Source organism: Puntigrus tetrazona, chromosome 20 (assembly GCF_018831695.1).
Source record: "Puntigrus tetrazona isolate hp1 chromosome 20, ASM1883169v1, whole genome shotgun sequence".
Classification (NCBI taxonomy): Eukaryota; Metazoa; Chordata; class Actinopteri; order Cypriniformes; family Cyprinidae; genus Puntigrus; species Puntigrus tetrazona.
Window position 1 is genome coordinate 9,029,827 of NC_056718.1, and position 12,658 is coordinate 9,042,484.

At 36.9% G+C, this 12,658-nt stretch overlaps 1 protein-coding gene across 1 annotated transcript in view; it reads left to right on the forward strand.

Annotated features, from left to right (window-relative positions):
• dab1a (DAB adaptor protein 1a) overlaps positions 1-12,658 on the forward strand; it is a 315,151-nt gene that overhangs the window by 279,280 nt on the left and 23,213 nt on the right. Inside the window, 5 exon segments of the mRNA XM_043219597.1 lie at positions 2,178-2,309; positions 4,525-4,644; positions 5,413-5,451; positions 6,788-6,850; positions 10,294-10,347. Of these exon segments, the coding sequence (XP_043075532.1) occupies positions 2,178-2,309; positions 4,525-4,644; positions 5,413-5,451; positions 6,788-6,850; positions 10,294-10,347 (408 nt within the window).

Below are 12,658 nucleotides of genomic sequence, written 5' to 3' on the forward strand. Positions count from 1 at the left end.
AAGTCATTGCGGATAATCTAACGTTACCTAAATAATACCACTATGTAAAGAGAGTATATGTTTTACAAGATGTTTTTAAAAAATTGCTATGCGATATTTGAAATATTTAAATTGCAATTTCATTACATTTGTGTAATTACAAATATATGCAAATACATCATAGAAATGACAATAAAGTATATTTTAGTTTACCATAAATGCTCGTCTGTAAAACTGGATAGGGCTATATAACTATATTTCAAAAATCCATAACATGGGCACTTTAAAAAAGACAATATTTGAAAGCTAAAACTTTGTTTCGTACCCAAAGTGCCCCGCTCTGTCTTGTCTGTCGATGCTTTGTCAGTCTTCTCTTTGCTTCGCGGCGTATTTTTCAATGCGTGAGAACGTGATGTGTGGTATGAGAGCAGCACGGCTCGTCGGACATAGCAACAGTAACTAAGGGGTGGAGTCAGTTGGTTAGGTATGCGAACAGGAAAGTGTCCGTAAATATCGCATTCGGTTTATTCTTTCTGCAATAAACGCTCTTTTTAAAAAGTATGCGGCACTTGACTTTCACAGGGGTTGTCACGCCTCTGAAAATGTGAACGCCAAATCACCCCTCTCGGGTGTAAGTGTGAAATCGCTACGTTTTGCGTGGGCACACGACATGATTAGTTTGATAGCGAAAGCTGCCCATTAAGCTCATTCAAAAGTTTTTAACAAAGGAAGCCTCCTTCTCGAAGTTTGTTTAACACGTCACTGACAACACTTCATATTTCAGCGGGGAAAATAGCGCCTCGCAGTCAGACGAGTTGTCATAAGATGTCATCCACTGTTGCAACTCTGGAGTTAACTGCTGGGCCCAGGGGGGTGCGTCTCTGCTTCTCCCCGAGTGTGTGTCGTGTGGCGTGTGTATTGTGTTAGTGATGTTTTAATGACTCTAGATGAAGTGGGTGGTGAGGGGAAGATTGCCACTTGCAGTAGATTTCAGCAGATGATTGCTCTTCAGCGGCAGGAGGCTGACACTAGTGCCGAGACCCCGGTGTTTCAGCCATCAGCCTCTGGAGGACGACTCGCTCCGAGCTTTTGACCTATTTTCTGTCCTCCGATACCCTCTCTGGGTTAATGTCCCGCTTCGTTTAAATGTCTGTTCGGGGGTTTGAAGGCCTTTTCTGAAGGCCTTTGTAGCCGTGATTGGATTTGTATGTTTAAATTGCCGATTGGATGCGACTTTGTCACTTTTAAACTAGAGGTTTTGGTGCACAGCTGGGTTCGGTTTGACCATTAAGTTTGGTTGGATTGATCGGTGGCAGCTGCAGAACGCAGCAAGGCATCGAAAATCATGCTCGAGTCCTTTTAAAAAGGGAGGCAAATAACAAAAATCAGTGTCTCAACGTAACTTTGTAGCTGTCACGTTACAGGTTTTGTACACACCTGGGTTCCAGTTGACCGTAAAGTTGGGTTCGCTTGATTTATGTCAGGTGCAGGACACCAAACAAATCGTGCTTGAGAAAATAAAATAAAATAAAAAGCTGTAAGCCAAAATAAAATGTAAAATTAAGATAGAATAGAATAAAGTAAGCTGGAATAATGAGCTAAAATGATTTTTAAACAGTAATAATAAAATAAAGTATAAAAATAAAAATAAAATAACAATGTAACCTCTACTAAAATGTAAAAATGAAGATAGAATAGAATAAAATTAAATAAAAAATACACTTTAAAACATAAAATAAACATGAAATAAAATAAAATGTGACAAAAAAATTAACAAATGTGGTCAGTTTTTAAGAAAAAGAATACATTACTTAAGTATTTGATTGGAAGTTTCACCCTTCAGTTTATATATATATATATATATATATATATATATATATATATATATATATATATATATATATATATATATATAAAAAATCATTCATCCAGTCATACTGTTATATTACTGTATTTTGTTGTCCTTTTCTTTATTATAGTCTCTCCTTATTCACAGACATAAGAGCTGTGCGTATATGCCTGTTACCTACAAAGAAAACAACAGCCTGGTTGTCAAGATAGTTCCTCACATGTGCTTTGTTTTTCACGCACGTTTGTACCGTTATTCAGGCGGTCCGAATGTCTGATAAGAAGGCTAAACGCTATCTTCTCATCAAGATGTATATGCACCTCTAAAGGTCCTCTGGCGTTCTCCACAGGTTCTTCAGCATCACCATGCAGTTCATGAGATTTCCTACATTGCGAAGGATATCACGGACCACCGAGCCTTTGGTTATGTATGTGGGAAAGAGGGAAACCATCGGTTTGTGGCCATCAAAACGGCTCAGTCTGTAAGTACTCACACCTGAAAATTAGACTGTGTGTACGTGTGCGTGTGTGTGTGTGTGTGTTGTATGCAGGGCTCTGAACTGCTTCAAGGAAGAAAAAATAAAACGGAAACAAATGACATTTAACAGGAACAAAAACAGAAATGAAAACATAATAAATTTGAATCGTTCTGAGCAGTAGGGTCTTGTATCACACTGAACGGGCTTATTTCTCTACAGTATTGTTTAAATAATTTAGATAACAGCCGTCCGCCTGTACATTATCCCGCTTACATGGCTTTAAAATATATATATTTTATAGAGAATGTGAAGCTGACGTCATTCCATGTAGAGTTCTGGGTTTAAAAGTGACTTCCGGTTTTAAAAGTGCTGTAAAGTAGGATTTTGACTCGAATAAAGCATGAAACCCGCCCACTGTCAGTTTTTACCCAATCGTGTTTCGGAACCCCGGGTTGCCAGTTGGCGGAAAACAGAGCGTATTTAATTTCAGTCATGGAAGCTGGCAGACGAAAGGGGTCTGTGCGAGAATATGGCAACAAAAAGTAAAAAAACGTCTCCAGTATTTTGAATCTGGACAGCAATGCCTAGTTCGACCACTCTGTGTCAATCCTACAATCTTAAGACACAAGACGTTTGAATAATAAGAACATGCCATTTGGTTTAATCTTTTGTAATTATAACGTCAAACATGTTATTAAAAGACATCCTGTAGCCTACAGAGGGTTATGTAATAAAACAATGTTATTAATCAGTATTTTTTATAGAAAACCATTTCCGACACGCAAGCACAGAAACATTAAAATAGAAATACTGCTCGGAGTGAAACGAATGGATTTTTTTTAAGCTCTGGTTGTATGTACACTATGCATCCACAAGTATATTTCAGAACTGTGAGTATATTTGCCGCTGTGATAGCTTCTGCTCCTCTGGAAAGGCTTGATCTCTGTCTCTCTTTGTTTCTGCCGCTGTTCTTTGTTGTTGCATTGCTGTAGTCTGCAGTGCTGCGGTTCTGTGGCAGTTGCTCAATCAATTCCCATACCAGGTCGATGAGTATCTGCTGTCCTCTCTCGCCCCCATCCATCGCTCTCTTGCTCTGAACTACAAGTGACCCAGCAAACACAGAAAGACAAAAGAATGGCAGCAAACTGTTTTCAGTCATAGGGTTTTTTTTTCTTTTCTTGTCCTCTTTCTTTTCTTTCAACACTTATATACTACTAAAGTTATTGTGGTAGAGTTCCGGTTGTGTTTCTTGAAACTTCAGACTGCTTTATTTTCGAGTAATTTTTAATTTAGTTTAGTTCTGCTGTCGCTCAATTAATGCTTTATGTCACAGGGGTTAATTAAAATAAACATTTCATTTTTTATTTTATTTTATTTTTATATTATTTTTATTTTATTTCTGATGCCCCTCAATTAATGCTTTATGTAACATGGGTTAATTAAAACAAACATTTTATTTTGTTTCATTTCATTTCTGTTTGTCTTAAATTAATGCTTTATATCATAGGGGTTAATTAAAACAAACATTTTATTTTATTTTATTTTATTTTATTTTACAACACAGTCAACAAAAGTACTCCTGATAAAGTCTAATATTTGTATTGTGTTTAATTACCAACCAAGCACTTCTTTTGTCAAATTAGCAAAAAGTGTGAAGATATTATTTAATTGTGTGTATCTAAAATACATAAATGACTTTGAGTCATTTCATTTCAATTATTCTTTCTTTCTTTTTTTGCTTGTCATATCTGGACGTATTGTTTTTCATGAGTGCGAATCTTCTGAAGTAGGCAGCAAAAAAATATCCAGAGCTGATTTTGAGGACAAACATTCGCTTCGGATTTGAATCCCTGTATTTATTGAGATATTAGTGACATTTAGGCCGTGCTGGGCAGGAGATGCATTTTTAATGCTAACATGGAGCTTTGATGCTAACTACAAAGTGAAAGTGAAGCTTGATCTGACCCAGCCCTTTCCAATGGAAAGCACTTTGTTCTGTCACCTCTCATCTGGCAGATTTAAGAGCAGCCGAAGCAGAGGTTAAGAGGTCCTCGTTATGTCTTTTCCAAGATACTTTTGCTCTGAATTGCTCGAAGAAATGTGCAGACAATCCAGCGGCTCTTTAGTATGGACCCTTACTGAGAAGATCATGTCGCTTCTTCCTCTTTGTCTCTATGAATCTGTTTTTTTCCTCCTGTGTTTCTGCATGTGTTCTCAGGCTGAGCCTGTGATCCTTGACCTCCGTGACCTTTTCCAGTTGATTTATGAGATTAAGCAGAGGGAGGAAATCGAGAAGAAGGCTCAGAAGGACAAGCAGTGTGAACAAGCTGTTTATCAGGTAACACACTCGCATGAAACCTTCACACTCGCATAAACTCAAAAGCCCGAAGAGAATTTATACTTTCATAAATACAGCCGCATATACGTCAGTGGGAGAATGAGAGCGGTGTAAAAGAAAACAACAACAAGCTCAGAAGGGAATGATGAAATATGCAATATAAAAGGATAAAAAAGTACAGAAAACCACACATTTCTGCGAGGGCTTATTTATTTTTTATCTCAGAGAATAGCGTAATTAGATTTATATGAGGCCTGATGTATGGTCAAGGTTTTATTGAATCAGGTTTCGATTTATATATATCTATATATATATATATATATATATATTTATATAGCATGCTGTATATTTATTACATATTACATCTGTTTAATATTATTTATAACAGCATTTGATAGGCATTGTAGAAACAGTAAGAATGCAACAAATAGGTTGCGATTTCCGAAATTTATTTCAGACAGAAAAACCAAGCGTAAATGGTACAGTGTGCACCGAACTCCTGGCAGCTCTGTCCTCTTCCCTTTCTCTGTCTGTTGAATCTCAGGTGCATGTCTGCGGGTGATTTCCTTCACACTGATTTTTCAAAAGAGATAAAATCGCCCCTTTTGGCCGGTGCTGGCTACACTTCTGTCCCTGCTTTCACTGCCTGATGTCAAAAATGCCTTTGCTCTGTTTTTACATGAATGACCAAAAATCGGTTGCTTTTTCTGGCCGTCATCTTCTCTCCCCCTTTCCCTCTATCTCTGCTCTCCTTCGTCCCCTCTTCAGACCATTTTGGAGGAAGATGTGGAGGATCCCGTATATCAGGTAACGCTTTGAAATAATGAATCATTATGTCTGCCTGAACGTACGCTGTCAAATTAGTGCGCCTCTCACTGTCACTTTAAACAGGGCTCCCTGCTCAATAATATGCGTTTAATCTCATTTGCAGAAATAAATAATTCCACTCCATTTTCTCTGCTCTTCTCTCACTCCTCCTGAATTAATAAGACTGGGATTTCATCATTTGGATGTAGAAATGTAATGTGTTGTTAACTTTTCCTTTTCATAAATTGGGTGATGCAATATCTGGGAGCCTCCTTAATTTTGTACTGAAAACAGACAGCTTTAACACATCTCATCTGGGCTGCCTGTGTGTGTGTGTGTGTGTGTTTACATGCATTACATTGCCTTTCCGTATTGTCCGTTGTGCATCATAATGGGAATGAAATAGCCTTGTGTCCTATGGAATATGAGTGGAGTGTATCTTTAAATAGCAAGACTGGATGTCTATTAGCCATTAGTGGCAGAGAAATGAGAAACGTTGCTTCTAGGCCTAGCAGTTAACTTAAGATTCAATCATTACTTGAAGTCGTGCAGACCTGATAAGCATTATCAATTTGCTGTTAAGAGGGCTAGAGAATTAGCCAATGGCTAACTGTGTAACAAAATGAATTAGCCAGCGGCGACAGTAGCGTGGAAACAGCTAAGATCTAATGTCACAGAAAATTGAGACGATTCTGCCATTAGCATAAATGCGGCCTTGAAAGGACAGGAGTTAGCGATTAGCTTGACAAAAATCACACACAAAAGCGCTCTTGTCAATGCGTTATTGAGGAGTATATATTAGAGATATAGGTTTAGACGTTTCAAAAATAGCTTTAAAGCTCAGCGGCTCAGCTCGTCTTAGCTAAGCTAACATTAGCATTCACTGTAGAAACATGCAGCTACAATACAGTTATTTATTTCACTTCAGTGTTGTAGAATTCATTCCATCGCCCCCTCGGCAGGTGCAGAAATCGGGATGATATACATTTGAAAGCCCGCTATGGCGTAGGTCAGAAAGAGCGCCTTGTAATTCTTCTCTGTGAAGGCATTCTTATTTGTTATTAAGAGAGTGAGCGTTATTCTCGGCGCTGAAGTGATAGTTGCGGTGAAACGCTTTGCTAGGCCAGTGCATGTTGCTAAAGGTCAGGACGGAGAGCATTTCACAGCTTGGTTTTAGTCTCTCATCGCGGCGAGGGTCACCGCGCTGCTCCCGGAGCCGCTGTCGATTCTGTGTGATCAATCAGTCTTCTTCCTTTTCTCTTTTCTTTTTTCTTTTCACACTCACCTTTTTCCTGTCCCTTTGCCTTTTTATCTTCCTCTGCTGCCGATGTTGTAGTACATTGTATTTGAGGCGGGACACGAGCCCATCCGTGACCAATCAGAGGAGAGCATATATCAGGTACACTCAAATCATAATAATGTTCTTCGAAATCGTGCCTTTTAACTAATAATCACTTAATCGGACATTTTGATATCAGAAAACTACACATTCACCACTAAAAGCAGTTTTTATTAATATAGTACAGAACAATTCAGAGTAGCAAATGTCTAGATAAAATTATGTTTTTGGAGGTATTTTCAAAATTTGACAGCATTTCTGGTAATTATAAAAGTTTATTTTATAATGTATGAAAATAGTCAAAAATAAAATGTTGCAAAGAAGTATGGAAAAGTATTTAAATTGACTAAATAAATCAAACAAATTCAATAAATTCATAAATGGCTATAATGTTATAATATAATGTTATAATACATTTTATAATATTTCAATATAACATATGCTGGAATATTAATATTGTCAAATGCTTATTTTACTAGTTCTGCCCAAAATGCATAAACAAACAAGCAAGCAAGTGAACAAACAAACAAAATATGAATGAATGAATGGATGAATGACGAATGAATGACGTTAGAAATTCACTTCTCTCAATTTTTTTTTATAATATTCTTTTTTTTTTATATTTTGTAAAGTAAATACATTTCCAGGGTATATGTCAGCTAATTAATATTTTTAATTATGTCAAATTGTCTTTCAGAATATAAAAAAAAAAAAAAAGCAAGTAAAGCCTCAAATTAAACATAAGATTTTGAAGTGGTATGTAGAGTAGAATAATCTTTGTTTTATTCGCTTATGGAGTTTTTGAAATTTTGAATTCTTAAATTGGTTGTTGTTCACTACACGACGCACATCTATCAGTCTGATAAACCTAATACATCAAGCATAGACCTCCTGTGTCATTAAAATCTATCAAGGACCAACCCGAGCCTTTGATGCCTGAACAGCCAATAGAAAGCCTCCAAATGAAATCCAGAAGAATCCCATGTTTTGACGCTGCAGCTCCTGACACCTCCACCGCGTAGCTGCCAGAGTCCCACCTGTGAATTACAACAGAGTGCTACGCCAAGCCACACTAATTCAGCGTGACGGCCCTTTCAAAGATTTACACCCAGCGATGTTTTGTGCTCCGAGCGCCATGACCAAGACAACAGCAGGTGTTGTATCCTCAGGTGCTGCTTTGTTTTGTCACCTGTGGCTCGAGTCGAAAAGAAACACCGCCAAGCAAGACAATAAACACGTCAGTGCCCCCGACGCTTTGCCAGTCTGTCTCCTCCACGACTTTATACGTATCCGACTTAACGTCACAGTCGGTTTAGCAGCTCTTTGAAAGCCCGAAACACCATTAGGGACCGAATTACAGCTTCTAACTATTCAATGTGTTCCCGGCTCTCGAGCGCTAACCTGACACTCCTACAAACTCCCGCACTTGTTGCTGACATCAGGACAGACATCGGGAACTCGGGAGCATGAAAGAGACATCTGCTCGCTGTCACATCATTAAAAAAAGGATCAGCTAACACCTGATCGCATCTCATATCAAACCAAGAAACAGATCGGCGCAGTCAGATCGAGTCTGGGCGAACATCACTTCTGATCTTTGCTAACAGCGACGATATAGGAAAACCTAAAGGAGCACAAGAAGATTTGTCCGTACTGAAGATTGAAGGTATATGAAGAGCATAAACTGAAACAATGGATTATGGTTATGGTTACATTGTGAAGCACCATAGACACTATGAGAATATTAGGGACTTTTAAAAGGCAAGAAAAAGTGAAATATGTAAAAAACGTACAAAATTTTAGGCAAACAATACAAATACATGCATATATATATATATATATATATATATATATATATATATATATATATATATATATATATATATATATATATATATATATATATATATATATGAAAATGAAAAATGTTTTGTTTATATATTAAATATATTTATATATGATATAATTTATTTTAATATAAATATATACATATAAGTCTTTTCAAAATATATGCTGTATGTGTGTGTATTTATATACACATAATAAATATGCACAGCACAAGCAACATATATTATGTAAACAAAAACTTTTATTTGGGTGTGATTTGACAGCAATAATGTGTGTGTGTGTGTGTGTGTGTGTTGTTTAAATTTGCTAATGAGGAATTGACTCGTTTCAACACGTGAACAGAAATCTATACATTGGATACAATGTTGTTTAAATATGCAAATGAAGAATTATTGGATAAAGCCGGGGTTTTTCTTTTTAAAAAATTTAAAACGCTTCACAGAGGTGATTTTTGAGCATCTGATTTTCTTATTTCATAAATCACAAAACACTGTCAACAGGCAAAAAAAACGTTACATAAAATGTTGCATGTGTTACATGAACAGACCGCTCAGTAAAAGTGCTCACAATGTAGATCTGAGAAACAAAAAAAAGTACATTTTGGCACTTGTAAGTGCTACTGAAGTGGACATTTCTTATTTCACTAGAGAAAAGTTTGAGGAAATGGCCTTAAAGATGAGTGTAATTGAAATCTGCATAATGTTAATAATGTACAGTTAATGTGTAATAATAAGGAACTTAGTCTAAAATCTCAAAATGTACCTGTGCCTGATTTTTTTTTTTCTTGCCTTAACTGATTACAAGGTACAGGTTAAAAAAAACTCTATACATCCTCATTAAAACAACACAATACAGCATCTCATAGCTAGATAAGTTTCTTAATCAAAGTTTACAGTATGCATCAAAAGTAACCTTGACCTCCAGCGGGCCCCTTGGATCCCGAGCGGTTTTGGCTCTAGCAAAGTTTGCATAGCATGACTAAGGGATTGATGCTGAGTGTGGGGAACTTTCCAAAGTCTGCATAGAGAAATTACTCTGCTGTGAGAGGAAGCAGCAGGTCTCTCCTCTGCCCTTTCTCCAAATGAAAGAGTGAGAATGATTAATCATTGCTGTCACTGTGTGATCTTTGAATAAAAGAAATGGAAAGATCACTTCAAGTGTACGATCAAATAAAAACACAGCGGCAATCAGTCTCTCAGCGCGAAGGAAATTAAGAACAATGGCAAATTAGAGAGAAGAAGACATGGAAATAACAAGGAATGAAAGGATCTGCTTCTTTACTAACCGTGTATTGTGAAGATGAAAAGCATGGTACCAGAATACGTGAATTGAGAAAAATTAAATTAAATTAAATTAAATTAAATTAAATTAAATTAAAAATAATAAAATAAAATAAAATACTCTTTTGTTATAAGTAAAATATTTATTATAAAGAAATTATTCAAGCAAACTTTTATTTCTACTATTCTGCATCTTACATTTCATTATTAATTCAAATGCAACACATCGGACACAGACAATGACTCATTTAGCTCTCTAAGAAGCGTAAAAATTTGCATTCTGCATTGACCTTGTAAAATCTCCTGCTGAAATCTGAACTAATGGTAACTTGTCATGTTAACTGTGCATTTGGCTGGGCTCCCTGTCCACACCAGGTCCCTACCAGCCAACAAAAGGAGGGAGTTTATGACGTCCCAAAGCGACATCCAGTGAGTGGACCTGTGTGTGTTTGTTTATGTGACTCTCCTGTGCCTCTCTCTGGCAAACCTTTCAATACAGTATGTAAACCACCAGCATCAAGCATGTCCCTCTCCCTGTCTCGAGTCTTGTGAGGAGTTCAGCAGCAGCATAGACTGTGCACTCTTGATCTTTCCTCTGGTGTTTGTGTGTTTTTGGCTGGTTGTGTATATGTTCGTGTTTGTTTCCTTACGGCTGATCATTTTCGGTGTGAAAATCTAGGTTGGGTTTGGGTGGTGGGCATTACATGATTGGTCGGTTTTGCATGATGTACGCTTGTCTTCACCCCATGATAAGGACAGCTGGTGCATTCATGATGGGATAGGAACAGTTCGCCTAAAACGAAAACTCATACATAACCTTTATGTTATTCTAGATCTGTGTGATGCATTTCTTCCATGGAATACCGAGACCTTAAAGAATATACTCATTCTTTTCATGGCTCTGGAGCTTTCGAGCTTTGAAAACAACTTAAAAGCACCATAAAATTGCTCACATGATTCACACACGATGTCACATGATAGTTTTATGCGGCAAAAAATGAAATCATTATTTATTAAAAGCCTGGATATCCAACACAAGTCATACACTGAAATTGTACAGAATCGATTTTCCCTCATTTTCACCAAAGATTGCTGAGAAACTGCAAGTACCATTCGTTTAAATGTCACTTTTCGTAGTAAAAAAAAACTGTATGTACATATTTAAAAGAGCTACTAGAGCTACTGCCTCCGAATATACATTTTTCCCATTTGTGTCCCATTGAAGAATTAAAGTCATGCAAGTTTAAAACAAGAGGACAGAAGTGTGACTTTCGGTGAACTTTTCCTTCAGTGTCATACCATGAATGCCCAGTAATCATGCATGAACTACAATAAAAGATGAAAGGTCTGCGTACTTTATATGGGTTGATAAAGTCATTTAAGTGAGAGATGGCAAACGCTCTTCTGAATTGTTGGCTTGTGCTCACGCATGGCATTTTGCTCTCTCTCTTTAAATGCCGGACGGTTCCTTGTCAGGCCTTTTTTTGGCTCAGCATTTACGCTCTGATATGTAATTATGGCTGATCTTGTCATGTTCTGGCCAGTGTCTCTGCTGTCTGTACCTCTCTTGTGTTATAGCTGCTCTGTTCATTCAGTCTTAGCTAAATGCCTAAACCCCCACAGCCACCATCACAGCATACCCTGGCAAAGTCCCTGAAGTTGGTTGAGTCTGTCCTCAGTATTCAGTTGTTTAGGTCTCTCCAGACCTGGAAAACAATGTTTCTTATGGGTTTTCCTCATCTCAGCCCCCATGTCACCTTGTGTCACTGTCTGGCGTCTCTTCTTCTGGCCTCTTCCATCATGTTTTCAAACACCTACTCACTCTTTTCTCTCTTCCTCGCACACATTTTCAGCCTTCTTCCTCTCTCATATTTCAATCGAAGTCGTCTGGCCTCTTGATCCTGCCTTCTCCAGCTTTTTCTTTCCTGTCTAAGCAAAATCTACAGTTTCAGCTCATAAAATGACTCCCTCGGCTTTACAGAATTGGCTTTTGAACTGTTAGGCTGTAAATCTGTTTTGTATTTGTGTTTGGATCCAAATTTATATTTCTGCATTTTATAAATGCACTTGTACATCCTTTTTATGAGTCATTTGGAGGCAAATTCACTAAGCAATTGCTCAACTTGGTATACTTTTGTATGCTTTATTTTTGTTTGTTTGTTTGTTTTTGCATTGTCATTTTTTTGTTTTTGTTTTGTCTTCTTTTCGTTTTCATGTTTTGTTTTATAATGTTTGATCTCTGTTTTGCTTTTGTCTTGCTCTGCTTTTTGTGTTTTGTTTATGTTTTTATTCTTTTTTTGGTCTGTGTTGTTTTTCTGTTTTTTTTTGTTTTGTTTGTTTTGACTTTTGTGTTGTTTTTTTGTTTCGTTTCATCTGTTTGATTTCTTTGTTTTGTCTTATTCTTGTTTTGTCTCCATTTTGTTGTTTTACTCATTTTTTTAATAGCTTCTCACCCAAATTTAAAATGCATTTTTATCATTAATTTACGTATTCCCTTTGCACTGAAACAAAGCGTGTGCAAATAAACAACAATTCAGTCTTATCGAATCCCCCCATTATATTTCTGGCTACTTTAGAAGTGATTTGTTGATAAACTGTATTTATGCCGAAGCATTGTTTTAAATAACTCATTAGTGTTGTTCTTTTTTCATCCACCTCTCCGTCTATTATTTAATTTAATAGCTGCGCTTCCCATTTGCTCTCATGCCTGGGGCTATATGATCAGTCAGAGCGCAAGACA